General features: G+C 36.5%; 1 protein-coding gene across 50 annotated transcripts in view; it reads right to left on the bottom strand.

Annotated features, from left to right (window-relative positions):
• Positions 1–569: 569 nt before the first annotated feature.
• Positions 570–17,355, bottom strand: part of CLASP2 (cytoplasmic linker associated protein 2) — a 495,740-nt gene continuing 478,954 nt past the window's right edge. For 45 of the 50 annotated variants that reach the window (XM_060686009.2, XM_060685988.2, XM_060685994.2 and 42 more), the window contains 7 exons: positions 16,881–17,034; positions 12,364–12,592; positions 10,623–10,816; positions 9,351–9,479; positions 6,013–6,219; positions 5,709–5,825; positions 570–2,843 (listed from right to left, as the gene is read on the bottom strand). In XM_060686009.2, coding sequence (XP_060541992.1) covers positions 2,757–2,843; positions 5,709–5,825; positions 6,013–6,219; positions 9,351–9,479; positions 10,623–10,816; positions 12,364–12,592; positions 16,881–17,034 — 1,117 coding nt within the window. In that variant the 3' untranslated portion in view covers positions 570–2,756. Of the gene's footprint in view, positions 2,844–5,708; positions 5,826–6,012; positions 6,220–9,350; positions 9,480–10,622; positions 10,817–12,363; positions 12,593–16,059; positions 16,191–16,880; positions 17,035–17,355 lie in introns of all 50 variants that reach the window. The other 5 variants (XM_060686008.2, XM_087894105.1, XM_087894101.1 and 2 more) reach the window with 2 other exon arrangements.

Genomic DNA, 17,355 nt, shown 5'->3' with positions numbered 1-17,355 from the left:
ATTGTCATAAATGGAATTTCTCATATTTTTAGCTTTATTCTTTAATACTGTCAAAGTGCCAAATATGTAACTTAACATCAGATATTCTTTAATTACAGTATTTGCTATCCAGCTCTGTGTGTGTCTGTGTGTGCGCCTGTGTGCCCGTGTGCATTCAAGCAGTCTTGACTTCTAATCTAGCAACTGTCTGGAAAAGTCCATATAGTTTTCTTGTTACCATTTTCAAAAATGTTTGAAATCATCAAGCTGATCTAATGCAGAATTAAAATTCATAGTCTTCCAGATTGTAGCTTGATGCCTTTAACCATTATATCAAAGTAGCTCTTCTGCTATCCAGCTACTAGGTTGTAAATTGTAAAGCCCAGTTTTAGTCTAAAAAATAACAACATAGGACTAGTTTTAGTACAGAATCTTATTTTTTCTGGGTTGCTTTTTATTGCTTGTCTTTTTTCGTTGGTTTAGTTTAAAACTAGGCAATATATTTACATAAACTAAGTCACTACCAGTACTATAATGTATTACTCCTACAATATCACTAAACAAAAGCAGAAAAACAGATAGATACAAAATTTAATTTTTCAAGTAATGCTATATACACTTTATTGCCTGTATATCCACAATGGTAAGCAGTGTACTATAAATACACAATGTACTTGAACAGTAATAAAAAGAATGTTACGCATAAGAGAATGAGGAAGAAACGACTATTTTCCTGATTTGCAGCTGCTAAAAAAGCCAGTGATGAATAATGTAATTTCCCCCTTATATTTATTTCTAAAGTTTTTTCCTCAAATAGCTTTTTGCAACAGCAAATTGCATTTTCAATAATTACATTTTATATTTTCCAGTCAGAATAATTTCTGATAAAAGTCAATTCTTATTAGATAGCTGCAAGTATTCTGTTAATTACAAAGTAATAAGCAAATTGTGATATTAATTCTTTTAAAAACAGTATTTGGCTGCATGTTAAGATATTAGACTCTAAACATATATTGTAGTAGCAAAAGAAGAAAAATAAAATAAAAATAATTATTTTATAGACAATGTTTTTCACAAGACATTATGGATAGCAGCTTAGTCAAAAGTATTCACCCTGAAGAGGTAGAGAGAATCTTAGTCTAGCAGAAAAACCTATCATCCTTGGCACTGCTATAATCTCTCCTGTAAATACACAATCCCTAAAACAAGATAATTTAACAAAGAGTTATTCTAGGTATTGTGAGATGCATACAGATCTTATTCTCATCCCCCAGCTAAGACTCTTAGTATTTTTGTCTGAGAAACAGAAATAGATTTATTTTCATTCTCTCTTTGACTATTCATTCCATAAATATAAGGATGCATTATTCACAATAAACTTTTTAAAATGTTACAGAAACAACCTGAAAACATCGCCATATCTTATAGTCCAGATGGCTGCAATAACACCAGTTCAACATAATCTCAAAATAACCATGCAATGAATTTAGGGCCACTTTCCAACTCAAATTAAACTCCCAAACGAGTGGTTTTAAGATCTGTAATACATGAGTTTTCCCATCCCCTATCTTTAAAATAATCAGCGCACCAATCTCCAATCTTGCAACGTATCATTGTGGTAGTTTCCTGCAGTACTGTCATATATTCTTATGTGAATGGGATTAACAGAAGTATTGGTTTCAATAATTAGGCTGAGAGGAAGTATTCTACTGACAAATGGTAGACATACCAAGCATGCTTATACAAAGCATTCTATTCTGAACCATCTTGCTTGAAGATGATACAGGTGATTCATATCCATTAAGTGATTTTGCTTACCCTGATCTAGGAAAGCAAGATGCTATACTATCCAGTTTTGCAATACTATATTCTATATAGATTTCCATATAGGAGGACAGAGTTGTCCTCCTAATATGCATTGAATTTTTGTTTATACGACAAACATTCAATGGTTGATCAATCAAACTTTATGGGCCTGGTCGCTCAACAGACTAAAAGCATTGTGACTAACACCAGCTGTCTGCAATTACTGTAAGTTCGAATCTCACCAGGCTCAAGGTTGATTCAGCCTTCCATCCTTTCTAAGGTAGGTAAAATGAGGACCCAGTTTGTGGGGGCAATAAGATGACTTTGCATAAATATACAAAAGAATGAAGGCTATTGCTTAACGCATTATAAGCCGCCCTGAGTCTCCGGAGAAGACTATAGGCATATAAATCAAATTAAAAAAAAAAAGGACACTGCTTTCTGCTCATATTATTGGCATTATGATAATATATAAAGATGTATCTTCGGTATAGAGACTGGTCTAGTTGCAGTTCATCTCAATCCAACATTCTCTGTCTTCCCACTTTGTGCATCCAAGCAGAAGCATCCCTCCGCAAAAATGATTATTAAAACCAGGAAGGAAAAGCCATGTTACTTTGCAGTTGAGCAAAAATGAGGAAATTTAGACTTGAAAGCATTCCTTTTAATTAGTTTTTTTGAAAAATGAAAATGTACATTAACACTGATAAACATCAATGGAAAGACACACAGACGAGTGCAAACAGAAAACACGATGTGTTAGTTAAAAAAAATAATTTGCTTCAGTCAAGTGATATTAATACTGTCTTTTCCCTTGGATATGGAATTACTGGAACAGTCATATGCAGGCTGAGCAGCCCTTCATTAGGGGGAAAAAGATTGAGAGGGAGAAAAGCTCCAAAAATGCATTTGAGAATTTTCCTTTTATTGATGTGTCTTTCCTCTTAGTTAAAAGATGGATTTCAGGATTATTAGCTTTGTCCTGGAACATCTGCTGAGGCATCACCTGTTCCAGATCCTGTTTGTGCACGCTTGATATAAAGATTCAACAATTTCATCTGCAGATTTAAATTAGTAAATAACATATTTAGTATCAACAACATATTTCATATTAGATTTAAAAAAAATTTTTTAAACTAACAATGAATGAACAACGAACAGTAGAAGAACAATGAAAAAGATTTGTAATGGAATGATATATACAGAGGAAAGAAGCCTAATTAGAGCTATTAAACATACAATAGTTGTATTTTCAAAGGATTAAGGGACAATAAGTTTATTGGCAACAATTCTCAAAATAGTTTTAGTTTATTATATACTGTATAATGATCAATATAACTTAATGATTCAGACAGATAGGGAATAACAGTCCTTTTTTCATCTTCACATTTACAGTATAAAGATAGATGCTTTCAGTTCTAAAGTAATTATTTGTGACTTCTGAATTGGGAGAACTGTAGTTTGTTTGATAATTTCAAAATCTGAAATTATGTTTTGATCCTGCCCATAGTTTAACAAAGCATAGTTTGCAATGTATAAATGGCACAAGAAAATAGGTTGATTTTAAACTGAAAACAGAAGTGTTTAAATCTTCATGGATGGAAACATAAAAAGAAACTCATTATTCTTATATCTACACTATTGATATATGGTCCTATATCTTATATCCAGACCACTGATACATGCTTTAGATGTCAATTATTTGTTTTCAACTTTTTAGTATTGTGATAACTAATTAAGATCTTTTTAAAACAACATCACAATCTTGATTTAAAAAAACAATTTCATTGATTTTACTTCCTTATTTTTTCCTAAGAGCTTAGGTATTTTACACTGAGTGGCATGACTTTTATAAGTGAAAAGCTATAATTTGTAATTATAATTCCATGACTGATAATATTTTTTTTCTTCAGTCAAATGCATGTCTAATCAAATCTATTATAGGTACACTTATGACAATTGAGCCCAAAATTTCTGTTACTAAAAAAATCATTCTTAATTTATTCCATTTTACAATCTTTCTTGCCACAGTTGTTAAGTGAATCACTGCAATTATTAAGTTAGTAACAAGTTGTTAAATGAATTTCTCAATTGACTTTGCTTGACAGAAGGTTGCAAAAGGTGATAACATGACCCTGGGAAATTGTAACTGTTATAATATATGCCAGTTGTCAAAAGTCTGAATTTTAATCATGCGGCCACAGGGATGCTGCAAGGGCATAAGTGTGAAAAATGGTCATAAGTCACTTTTTTCAAATGCCGTTGTAACATCAGTCATTAAATGAATGTAAACCGAGGACTACCTGTAATTGATTTCAAAGGTTTTTTTGAATGCTTATAGAAGAGCTGGTTAAAGGTCTTTGGTCCAGCTACATAAGTATTATTGCATTTAAAAATTGTTTAAATAGCAGCGACCATTAAAAAAGTTTGAAACAAAAGATGACATAAATTCTGTCCAAATAAGATTTTTCTTTATTCAGAATTTAATATACTGTATGTTTGGCATATTACTTGATACTATGGAATACAATCCCAATCTCACTCCACTGGGATTGGCCCATACCACTTAGGCTGGCAGAGGAGGCATATGAGGTTGGCCCCAACCCTCCTATCTTTTCATAAGGGCCTAATGATGTAGCTCTGCTGATTGGCTTGGGGCCCCAGTGGGGGAACAGCAAATGGAGGTGGTTGATTAATAACAGATACAACTTCCCACCCACTCCGCCTTCCCCTCTCCATGTTTTTCTTGGTTTAATGTCTGATTTTCATGTTTTAACTATATGTAACTGTAATTACAGAATTACCCTATAGTAAGATGGACAGCCAATAAATTTTATATATAAATAAATTAAATAAATAAATAATAAATAAATTGTACAAGCCTCTCAGTAATTGGATATTATCAACAGATTGATCATAAATGTCAATGTTAAGATAACTTTTCTGCATTCTATTTAATTAACTATTAATTAAGTATTAACTATTTAATTAACTGTTTAATTTTGCTTTATAGGGTAAATTTCATCTATGATATAATGGCAGTTATTGTTTTTTCTAAATCAGAAATTAATTACTGAAGAGAAAAAAGGGCAGCAAATTTATGAGCACAATGTTTATTCTATAAGACCAAACAGTGGATATATTATGATGCTGTCATGCTTTGTATTTTCTTTATAACATTTTAGCAACTTTTATTTCAAGCATGCTTATTAAATCATTGCATGTAATTTATTATTCTCATTTTTAATAATGTCTATCATTCCACATAGCTCCAAATTACTGAAGACAACTGGTTTGAATGGTACTTTTCCCAATTCTCCTAATTCAAACTATTGTTGAAGAACTGGATATCTGACTTCTATAGAACCGGTAGTAAAACCAGCGGGAGGCTCCGCCCACTGACCCTGACATGTGTCTGATGACGTCAGAAGCATGTGCGCGGCCTTGTTATGAACCGGTAGTAAAGGTATCTAGAACCTACCCCTGTAACAGACAAATCTTACAATATAAAGCTATAATATTCTAGTTTTTCTACATGCCTATAAGATGCTTATGTATAGAGGATTAGGAGCTGAACTATCAGCTTTCCAATTTACAGTCAGAAATAATATAACTGTATGAAGCTACCATGATTTTGCTGTAAAGTTTTAAACTATTTATGTTTTATTCAAATGCTTATAAGGAATCAACAACCATATTAGTTTATATAATATCAGTCTATTTATAACATTTCATTTTCCATATATATCAACATAGTTCATGAAAAATAAAGGGAACAACAGAGTCCCAGATTTAAATAATAGCCAAACTGAGATTCTGAACAAATTTCTGGTCCTAAGACCCTCCCCCCCCCGCTTTTTTTTTTTGAATCTCCACAGATTAGAAAAAGTCAAAATCAGATCTTGGTATAGCATGTCACTTACTTTGCTGCCAGTGAGTTGATTAAGATGTGGCTTCAGCTCATCACCAATTACTGCATGAATAGCTACAAGGCAGAAGACACATGCCTTTCGAACGCTGCTTTCAGAGTTATCATAACCCTAGAAAAGAAGTAATTAAAATGCATATCAATCCAAATAAAACTGATAATCCTAAAACATGTTTGAAAAAAATATATTTCAGTAAAATATTCTATAAAGTTAGAAGATTACTTGAAAAACTGAATAAACTTTGGAAAAATAGTTTTGCAACATTCTTTTCATTGTTCATGATTCTGTATCTTCTTACCTGTATTAAACCTGGCACTATCTCTGGCAAAAGCTGAGCAAGAATTTCTTTAGGTACTCTTTCAATAACTTTGGTCTGCATTTTGATTGCAGCCAGATTTATAGGATAATCTGCTGTTTGAATGATGGGACAAAGTACTTTGATGCACTGATCTGGACTAATAGATGTGGCCAGCATAGTAGCAGCCTCTTCAGCTGATCTTACCACCTAATCAATTAAAGAAAAATATAGAAATCCAATAATATTATACTTGCATAGTTTTATTTTTTTTTAAATGGTACCATGTTTCCCCAAAAATAAGACTGGGTCTTATTTTCTTTTGCCCCCCGAAATAAGTGCTTGGCCTTATTTTCAGGGATGTCTTATTTTTTTGAGTTGCAGGAGGCAGCAAGCGCGATAACCTCATGGCTGCTCAGCCCCTTAACTGTTGCCCGTGGCCCGCAGATCAGCTGAGGGCTGGAAGTTCTGTCACTCTGGCGCCTGGAGATGTTTCTGGCACACTCTTGCCAGTCCTAGCCCTGTCGACCTGGGACTGGGGGGAGTGGGACCAGTGCCGGAGCTCTGAGCAGTGGCCGGTGAAGGCTTTGTCTTTGCAGCCATGAAGCGGGATCGGTGTGGCCAATTCTTGCCCGTAGCATTGCTGGCCAGGATCGGGTCAGAGCCGCTGCCAGCAGGCCAGATTCGGTGAGCCAGACACACTGCCACCGCCCGGGAAGAAAAGAGGGAGAGGAGGCGCTGCGAGAGCCCATTTCTCACGTTCTTCTCCTCCCGGGCGGCTGTGGCGCGTTCAGCTCACCGAATCTGCCTGCTGATCTTGGCTGATGAGTGGGAAAGAGAAAGATAGGGATGAATGAGCGATTGAGTATGTGCCTGTCAGTTGGCTTCCAGTGCCATAGAGGGCAGGGAAGGGAAGCAGCCAGGCTGCTATTGCTTTTCATTGGAGCACGTGGAGTGAGATGGGACTCTTTTTGCCATTTCTTTCCCCCCCACTTGCTGGGCATGGCAGGGCTTCCTGCCCCTCACTTAGCCACCCACCCCCTTTATCAAGGGGGGTGGCAGGTGGGGAGTGGTGGGGCAGGGGAGAAAGGGTATTCCCAACTCCCGGACCAACTGGCTTGTTCCCGGTAGCTCTTTCTCTGCCTTTCAGTGTCGGCCATCAAAACAAGGATTTTTTTGGCAGAAAAGCTTGCCCCACCCACCACCACCCAGGTGCCCTTGCTTCCTCCAAGCCTTTCTTTGCCTTCCGGTACTTGATTTCCAGCTCCATCGTGTTTCTTGCCATTGTGTGCAGGGAAACAAGTTTGTGGGACTACCATAAAAAAAGTTCAATCAATTAATTCTAACTTCTCACAAGAAGTTTTTTTTTACCATTGTCCCACAAACTTGTCTCCCTGCACACAATGACGAGAAATGTGACGGAGCTGGAAATCAAGTACTGGTAAGCAAAGAAAGGCTAGGAGGAAGCAAGGGCACCTGGGTGGTGGTGAGTGGGGCAAGATTTTCTGCCCAAAAATCCTTGTTTTTGACAGCCGATGCTGAAAGGCAGAGAAAGAGCTACTGGGAAGAAGCCAGTAGGTCCGGGAGTTGGGAATACCCTTTCTCCCCCGCCCCACCTGCCATCCCCCTTAAAAAAGGGGGCGGGTGGCTAAGTGAGAGACAGGGAGCCCTGCCAGGACTGGCAAGGGTGTGTGTGGAGAAGAGACGGCCTCACTCCATGCGTCTCGCTTCTTCCCGCCCCACCCCTTGATAAAGGGGGCGGGTGGCTAAGTGAGTGGCAGGACGCCAGCTGTGCCTGTATGACAAAGCTTGTGGCGGTGCTGCTGTTTGTGCATGCAACAGCACAACAAGCCTTGTGGAGTCCTGCTCCAAGAGGTGGTGGCGGTGCTCACAAAGACTCATTTCTGACGGAGTTTGGGGGAGAGAAAGAAAGACTTTGACAGCTTCTGCTGCTTTTGTTGTGCAGACAAAAATTTGCAAAAGGCAGGAAGGTGAAATGCCAAACTCAACCCATACTCACACCTTTTGTATGGGCCGCCCCCAAGCAGGGCGGGGGTGGGAAGGCCATTGGAGGAGCCCACCTGCTTTAGCTTCGCATTTGCCAGGGTGGCAGGTGCTAGATAGGTGCTGTCTGGAAGCCTCCCCGCTGCTTGGTTTGGGGCGGATGGTGCCTGGCAGGCCCAGATGCAGTGGGTGGGCAGGCGGGTGAAGCAGAGAAGAGAAATGGTGCAGAGGAAACCCTTTCAAACTGTGGTCATTGCCTGCTCCATAGCCACGAGGTGAGCTGTGGAACAGAGGGGCCCTTGGCAGAACAGAGAGGCCCTTGGCTGCAAGATTGCCTGGCGCCATGGGCAGGGCTAGGGTTAGCAAGAGTGCGCTGGAAATATCTCCATGCATCCGGAGAGACAGAACTCCCAGCCCTTGCTGGATCAGGCTGCGGTTAAGAGCAGCCATGAGATGACCAGGGAAGGAAAGGGCTGCCTCCTGTGCTGGCCACGCCCACCTTCACTAGGGCTTATTTTTGTGGTAAGGCGTATATGACTTCTACCCCAAAAAATTGGGCTAGGCCTTACTTTTTGAATGTCTTATTTTCGGGAAACACAGTATTACAATATGTAGAATATTAAATGTCAATATATTTTGTTTTACAATAGAAATTTCTGTCACAACAGCAGCATTCCAATAGTATCAATATTTAAACAATATAGCTTCAGACTTGAAATTTTATCTGGATATGTTGGAAGAATGAACTAATATATCTAGGAAATATTTTACAACAACTTTTATTGACTTTGCAACTATACTAATTTTACAATGAAAAAATTCTAGAAAATATGAGATATGTATATTTTTAAATTTCTATTACATCTAAATCTTAATTCATTATTTCTAATTAAAATGAATTCATAGGAAGAAATGTAATTAATTGCCACATTTTCTGTCTTGTAACATTTAAAAACAAAACTAATGAATATATTGATATTATTATTTAATAATAAAACTGACAGAACAGACAATAATATTCCTAGAAGCATTTAAACTTTATACACAATTATATGCTGTTGGGAAAATAATAAGGATCTTGTTTAGCAAGGAGGTCCATGATCAAAGATTATAAAATGTTCATACCTTGTTAAAGCAGGTGTTAAAAGGTCTCTATGTCCCCTGTTCATAAAAATCTGTATTATTTGAATAGTTTTGAATAGGAAATATGATTTTCTCATTTAAATTCCTGAAATCTGTCTTATGAAAAAATAGCCTATATTCTCTATCTTCTTCACTGAATACCATATTATTACTTCAGTCACATTCTTAAATTTATTACAAAGGTGTATACAAACCTCCTTATGAGGGTCCTTATGAGCTTCTAAAGTCTTCATTATTGTGAGTTCTGCATAATTTCTAAACCTTGCTGGTTGATGTCTTAAAATCTCTCTTAAGACTTTCAGTGCCAGGGCTCTAATTGCATGCTGAAAGTTTAAGGAATGTTCATTAGTTTTGCTCATATAACTTCCAACTCATTATTATTGATAATGGAACTATATAGTATTACATTCTTGAAATTTTATTCCAAACATTGAAGTTCTTTCTTCACAACCAAATTTGATAATGAATAGTATAGATTTATTTAATATTTATACATTACATATTATTTTAGTAAAATAGTAGCTATTAGTATTATTATTATTTATTTATTTAATTTATATACCACCTTACTCCCGAAGGACTCAGGGCGGTGAACAGCCAAACAGTAAAAATACATAGATACAAAATTTAAAAACAAAGTAAAATCGAATTAAACAAATTTGGCCCAAACGTATTAAAACCCCAATCATTTAAATAACCAATTAAAATTTGCGTAATTAAAAAGAGGGAAAAGATTAGGCCAGGCCTGCCTGGTAGAATAAAAAGGTCTTAAGAGCGCGGCGGAAGGTGCGTAGATCCGGGATCCTCCATATCTATATAAGATACAATAAACTATAATCTTATTGTAACTGCAAGGTGTGACTGTGATACACTTTATTAAGAGACACTTTACTTTTATGGACCTGAGATGCTGAAAAGTGTATTCTATTGTCTGTATTAAAGAATACAGACATAAAAAGCAATATGCACTGTTTTTAAAGTTCATAATCCTGACATAAATTCAAGGGGGACCCAAAGGTGCTTTTTAAAAAGGCAAGTTGACTTCCTTTGTGTTTCCCTGAAGACTTTTTGCTTCCCATCCAAGAAGCATCTTTAGTTCTGGATGACAAACGAAAAAGCTTTGAAAAAGCATCTTTGGGACAACCATGACCTGGATGACTGAGAATTTCCATACCAGAGGGACATTCAAGAGAGCCAAAATGATATAGCAGTTAAGGTGTTAGACTGGAAAACAGAGACTGTGAATTTTAGTCGTGCCATAGTTATGAAAGCCCGATGGAAAATTTTGCTGTAGTTATTATCTTTCAGATCAACACAGCTCACAATGTTATTATTGTGGCCAAAAGGGAATATCAGAACATTAGGTATGCCACTTTGAGTTGTGTGAAAATAAAGGCAAGTTATAAATTTAAAAGGGTAAGCAAAAAACTGTTATATGATTTTTCTTTCTCCATTTTGAGATTTACCTCTTTGTCGCCAAGAGTTTCAAGTAACAAAAGAAGAATTGTTTTGAAGTGCTCATCCCAAACACCAAAAGACTCCTCCTGAGTCAATTTCATTAGCTCATAAAGAGCAGTTTTCCGTTCTTCAGCTCTCTCATTATGGTTTGATAATTCCTTTAGCAATTCTGCGACTAGATCAGAATGGTCCAGGGAAGGTTCTGTAGCAAAAGAAAAAGTAAAATTATTTAATTAGTAAAAAGAGTAACCATTCTTTTTACTTTACATGTGAAGGTATATAATATTTATGAAACAATAGATAAAAACCATAAGATGGAACATAATCCCGATATTATATTTTATTACAAAATATGGCATTTATCATTAAAATCTCCTACTATGGACAAAGATGTTCTCTTCAGCACCTACTGGGAGTCAAGACTTTTTGGGAAAAAAAAAAAGCAAAAAGGACTACAGTAAGAGGACCATCTCTTTCTATAGAGTGCTATTAATGAAGCTACTTTTTAAGGCCAAATCAATGGGGAGAAAAGAAGATGAAGTTTCTGCAGTGATCACTTTAAGATCCTTACCTATTAGGCTATTCATTCTTATGGATGAAAACAAATATACGTGTCCCAGAATTTGATCTCACATCAAATAGTTCTTAATTTTTTTTATCCTATTTACCCTTTCCTGGTCTAAGATGTTATTACTTCCACAAAAATATCAGACTATTTATTTTACACAAGCATCTTAGCAATGGCACTCCCAAACAGGACCTGCAAGTCACAAACAAACCCAAACTGAAAATATGCCCAAATTACCCCTTGAGGGTAATCACCCCAGTTTAAGAACCAAAGATTTAGATCCTTTCTCCTCTTTTATCGGAAGGAAATCTTAAAAGACACTTAAAATATGCCATGTTTTCTTCTTAGGCTGCATTAACAAAGTATCAATAGAATTAATTCCTATTGTATATTGTAGGAAATACTATATTATCTTTCAGAAAAAGATGAACCTTAGATCCTAGAAATAAAATCTGCATGACTGCATGGGTAATATAAAATGAAAAGCACTAGAAAAAGGTAGTATCAGACCAATTCTGGTACAAAGAAAGCTAAATGGAAGTATCTATGATGAGTCAAGTGTGACTTGAAAAGAGCTATTTTAATCAAAACTCTAATAAAGTACAGTATATTAGATTGCTTACTTGGGCATACTCATTTTGTCCATATAAAAGTTACCTAAATAAATAATGATTATGCATTGCATGTATTGAGAGGGACTGGAAATCAACATTATTCAGGTGGCTGTTTATTTATTTCCAAAGCCATAATGTCTTTTATACTCTTTGAATAGGAATAGATGCCAGATTTACCTTTTATTATTTAATAAATCTTCTTCAATGTATTTTTGAATTAAATTTCATTTTGGAAAATAAAATAAGAACATTCAAATGTCTTTTACTGGAAGAAGTTTTTTTCTTAAGTTCCATTTAATTCCATTAAATTCTACTAGTACAATTGTTTTTTGTTTACTATCATTATACAATGTCCTATTTGGGAACAAATCTGGCAATGAAGTGTTAACAGATGCATCTCAGATGTTACATTTAATTTTTATAATAAATAAAACTTTGTTTTCACATAAAGCTCTTGAATATCGTATTTTCCTGCTATATATATAATTTATTTCCCTTAGTTCATATAATAATTCTAATTTTCCTCCCAATATACCCATTCCCCAATTCTGTTTGTGACAGACTTACCATCAGGAAACTGATCTGCATCATCATCAAACATAGCCTCTTTTAAAGCTGATTTATTAAAAGAACCAACACTATCAGAATAATTGTATGGATTATAATCACGTGACCGTGGGGAGGAATGAGGAGGCATAGTGTTAAGCAATGTGGTTTTGTTGTCAAGAACTGTTCGGCCTGTATCAGTCACACCAGTTCCTGTTCGTAGATCTACTATTCCAGACCCACTGCAAATCTAACAAAGACAGATACACATACCTTTAATAAAAATATATACAGATCATCTGCAGAGCTAGATAACTGTTTTAACATCAGATACTTTCAAAATATTATCCAAAATTGTTTTTAAAAAATTAAGGTAAGCAGATTAGTCAGAATAAAATACAGAATAACAGAGTTGGAAGGGAATTTGGAGGTCTTCTGCTCAAGCAGGAAAAACTATACTATTTCAGACAAATGGTTGTCCAAACTCGTCTTAAAAACTTCCAGTGTCGGAGCATTCATAACTTCTGGAGGAAAGGTGTTCCACTGATTAATTATTCTGTCAGGAAGTTTTTCCTTAGCTTGTTTCTCTCCTTGATCAGTTTCCATCCATTGTTTCTTGTCCTGCCTTCAGGTGCTTTGGAAAATAGGTTGACCCCCTCTTCGTTGCAGCCCCTTAGATATTGGAACACTGCTATCATGTCACCACTATTCTTTCTTTTCATTAAATTAGACGTACTCAATTCCAGCAACTGTTCTTTATATGTTTTAGCCTCCAGACCCCTAATCATCCTTAATCAAGAAATCCCCTTAATTAGTTCCCTAATTAAGGAGATTAAGGCATTAGTAAAAGCAAAAGAAAATTATTTCTAATCTGGTTCATATCAGATGTATGTATCTGCTAATATGCTGTTTTTATCTCTTTTACCATCTTACATACATCTGAAAAAATAGCAGAAATGTAGCTGATAGAGAGAAAAAACTGTGCAATCACAAAAATTAAAAATGCAAATAATTCTTATGTTAAGCGAGACCTGGCTATAATAAACCATTTAAACAAATATTTCTGCTCAGTCTTTTCAGAAGTAGTAAAGTAACAAAGTAACAAAATCAGATTGGGGGATCATACTAGTCCTAGCTGTGCAGGTTCTTTCCCAGGGTTTTTAGAGGTGGCGGCGCATGCACTTCTGAACCAATAGGGAAGGTAAGTAGATTTCACCCCTTTATTCATCCCAGAGTTCTAAAGGAACTTCTAGATGCTTGTTAGACCATTAACTGGTCTGTTTAACCAGTCTTTTATAACGGGTGAAATTTCCCAAGATTGGCAAACAACTAATATTGTACCTATCCAAAGGAAGGGGAATAGGGAAGAAGCTGGAAACTATAGGCCAATGATCTTAACAACTGTAGGAGCTGAAGTCCTAAAATAATAATAAAATTAAATTAAATTAAATTAAAATCTCACAATTTGATGGACTCAAAACAGCATCACTTTACTGAGGGCAAATAATGTCCAGATCATGTCAAACTAATCTGATTAACCTTTTTAAAACTATGTCACAAATGTCCACAGGCTATATCCACAGAACTGTCACAAATGTGACACTGTGCTGTGGACATCCTATTTGGATTTTAGCAAAGCATCTGATATAGTTCTACATAATGAACTCACAAAAAAGATATACAGGCTATGGCTTAACTGCTGGGTGGTTCAATAGATTAGAAGTTGGCTCAGGGATAGATCTCAGAGTGTGATTGTTTATGGAGCACTGTTTGAAAAGGGACCAGTCACAAGTGGTATATCACAAGGTTCAGTCCTAGTGTCAGATCTGTGTATCTGCCATTCTTCGTGGAAGAAGGGGGGGATTTGGATTTGTCACATTTAGTTCTCTTTCCTATATATCCTAAATATCCTATTTCCTGGTCCTCTTTGTATAAACTCTAACCTGATTTATAACTGTTGCCTGGCGCCAGTAATGCCTGGAGAATTCTCACCTCCTGGGAAATGAGAGGGGGGGGGGACGTGTGGATTGCAAGATGGCCCTGAGAAGCTCTTCTTATCTGCTTCTCAGAGAGGTCGGTATGATACCATCTTCACACCAGCAGATTGGTGAGAATCCACATCAGACGGTGGGGTGGGGTTCCTAATTCCCTTTATCCTGGACTATATACCCTGAGGGACCTCAGAGCTTGCTTTGAATTTTGACTTGCTTTCATCCCTTTTCAATAAAAGGTTCCTTTTGAAATACAAAGTTTTCAAGAGTTCGTACTTTCTTGGAAGTGGGGAGAGGTTGGTCTTTACATAAAGCAGATAGGATTTGCTAGGCTTGACTTTTTTACTGACAAAACAAAAGTGTGAAATAGAGTTGATATTCCTGGGGGTATCTGTAACAAAGAAAATGAATTGGCACTGCTGGCAAATTGTGAAAACTGCAGGTGTAATGTTTCTAACTCTAAGATCATGTACTTAGGGAAAAACAATTATCAGGCAGAGTATTGGGGGTACAGTGTTAGACAGAGCAGCAGAAGAAAAGAGTTTAGGTATGCTCATAGCAGATAACTACAAAATGAGCAAACAGTGTGCATTGCTAGAGGGATCACCAGCAAGAAAAACGAGGTTCTAATCCTGCTATAGAGCAATAGCTGTTAGACTTATATACTGCTTCATAGTTCTTTTACAGCCCTCTCTAAGCAGTTTACAGAGATAGCATTTTCCCCCCAACAATCTGGGTCCTCATTTTACTGACCTCGGAAGAATGGAAGGCTGAGTCAACCTTGAGCCAGTGAGATTTTAACTGCCAAACTGCAGGTAGCAGTCAGCTGAAGTAGCCTGCAGTGCTGTATTCTAACCACTGCACCACCTTGGCTCTTATATAGAGCTTTAGTCAGGCCCATTTGGAATTCTATGTCCAAATGTTCTGGAGACCTCACTTAAAAAAGGATATTGCTAAGATTGAGCAAATCTTGAGATGGGCAACAAAAATGGTGCAGGGTCTGAGGGTCTGAGGGACAAAACATATCAAGAAAGATTAGAGGAAATAATATGTACAGCTAGCAGGACAGAAGGGAAAGCGGGGGGCATGATTGAAACATTAAGCATATTAAGGGTGTGAAGATTCTAGAAGACAGTATTTTCAGTATTAACCAAAAATCAAGAACATGGAAGTAGAACCTCAAACAAACAGGAGGTAAGTTCAAAAGTAAAGTTAGAATGTATTATTTCCCAGAAAGAATAGTGGAATCTTGGAACCAACTTCCAGCAGAAATAATGAGTCAATCACCAGTAACTGAGTATAAACATGCTTGGGATTCATTGATGTGATGGGAATCATGGGATTCAAACATTCATTCATCAACTGTCAAAAATTAAGAAAAAAATATAATAATAATAAAGAAAGAAAGAAGAAAAAAATAAATTCAAAGGGCACTTTTGAAGGAGTACTACTGTATTTTTTGGACTATAAGACGCACCTTAATTTTTGGGGAGGAAAAAATCTGCCTCTGCCTACCAGCATCAGGATCAGCAGCGTCCTCATTTCTACTTGGATTTTGATAACGAGTAGCACAGATCTTTTTATCTGTTTAAAACAAACCCTATCACCCTACGCGCATTTAACTGGAGTGGCTGGGTTAGGTTGGGGAGTGATTTTCATGGGGGCAGAAAAGGGACTTGGCACCGAAGGCTCCACTCTCGAGACGCCCCCCCCCCCGTCTTCCTACCTATAGCTGTAGGCATTGAAAGCCTGGCTTTCTCGCTGCAAGGCCCGATAGAGACGCAGCACTTCAGTCCTCCTGGACGCTGCCATCTCGTAAACATGATGCCAGGCTTCCCGGCAAGTGCATCTTATACTCTGAAAAATATGGTAGGTCTTTTTCTGCCATCAGTTTTTTATGATTCTAAGATTCATTTGATGCAAATATATTCTTTTTCAGTTTTAAGCTTGTTTGTCCTTACACATACACTTTTATATCAACAGGTGATATTGCCAGTAAATGCAAACATAAAAAGGATTCAAAATGAGAAGCATTTTTTAAGCCTAGGGCTTAAAAATAATTATCTTATAATTATGTCTCCACATATTTTTTTAATTAGGGCTAATTCCCATTTACTTTGAGTAATGTTTACCTCAAAGAACATGCATCTTTTGTTTTCTTGCATATGGGCTGAAAAAAACAAGCACCCAAGAATATATCAGTATGGACCAATGGTGGGTTTCAACATTTTTTACTACTGGTTCTATGAGTATAGCTTGGTTGGCGTGGCTTGGTGGGCATGGCAGGGGACGGATACTGTAAAATCTCCATTCCCACTCCACTCCAAGGGAAGGATACTGCAAAATCCCCATTTCTTCCCGATCAGCTGGACTTGGGAGGCAGAGAATAGCTGGGGATGGGGCCAGTCAGAATTTTTACTACCGGTTCTCCGAACTACTCAAAATTTCCGCTACCGGTTCTTCAGAACTGGTCAGAACCTGCTGAAACCCATCTCTGATATGGACCCTGATTATTTTTCAATTTACAGATTTTTCCATTATACTTACTGAATCACCATCTTCTTTTTTTGAATCCCGTTTCAAAGGTTCATTCATATCTTCCTGACTGCGGAAGCTAAAGTTCTGAATTGCTTCAGTCACTCCACGGAGAGAACTATATATATCTTCTGAATTCATATTTTCAGAATCGTAATCAAATGCACTATGAAACAACAGCAATAAAAATATTGTGAAGCAGTTTTAATTTCAGCAATTGATGATTCTCTAATGAATATTTCTATGTGTTAATTTGTACATAAAACTCAATGGGAATTTAGTTGAGTGCTTATATTAAAATAAGTAATTAGGCTAGAAATAATATTTACATATATATGCCTCTTTTCGAGCTGTGGCAAACATTGCTAGATTAGAAATTTAGACAAGGAGCAGCTATTGTAACAGAGTTAAGATGGGGTTAATATTTTAGAAATAAAATATGATCACAAAGAACAGGTATGGAAGAAAACATTCTGCTGTTCATAGT

The sequence above is a fragment of the Pantherophis guttatus genome, chromosome 4 (genome assembly GCF_059756535.1).
Source record: "Pantherophis guttatus breed Tessera chromosome 4, ASM5975653v1, whole genome shotgun sequence".
NCBI lineage: Eukaryota > Metazoa > Chordata > Lepidosauria > Squamata > Colubridae > Pantherophis > Pantherophis guttatus.
This window is presented reverse-complemented; position numbering and strand designations above follow the sequence as displayed.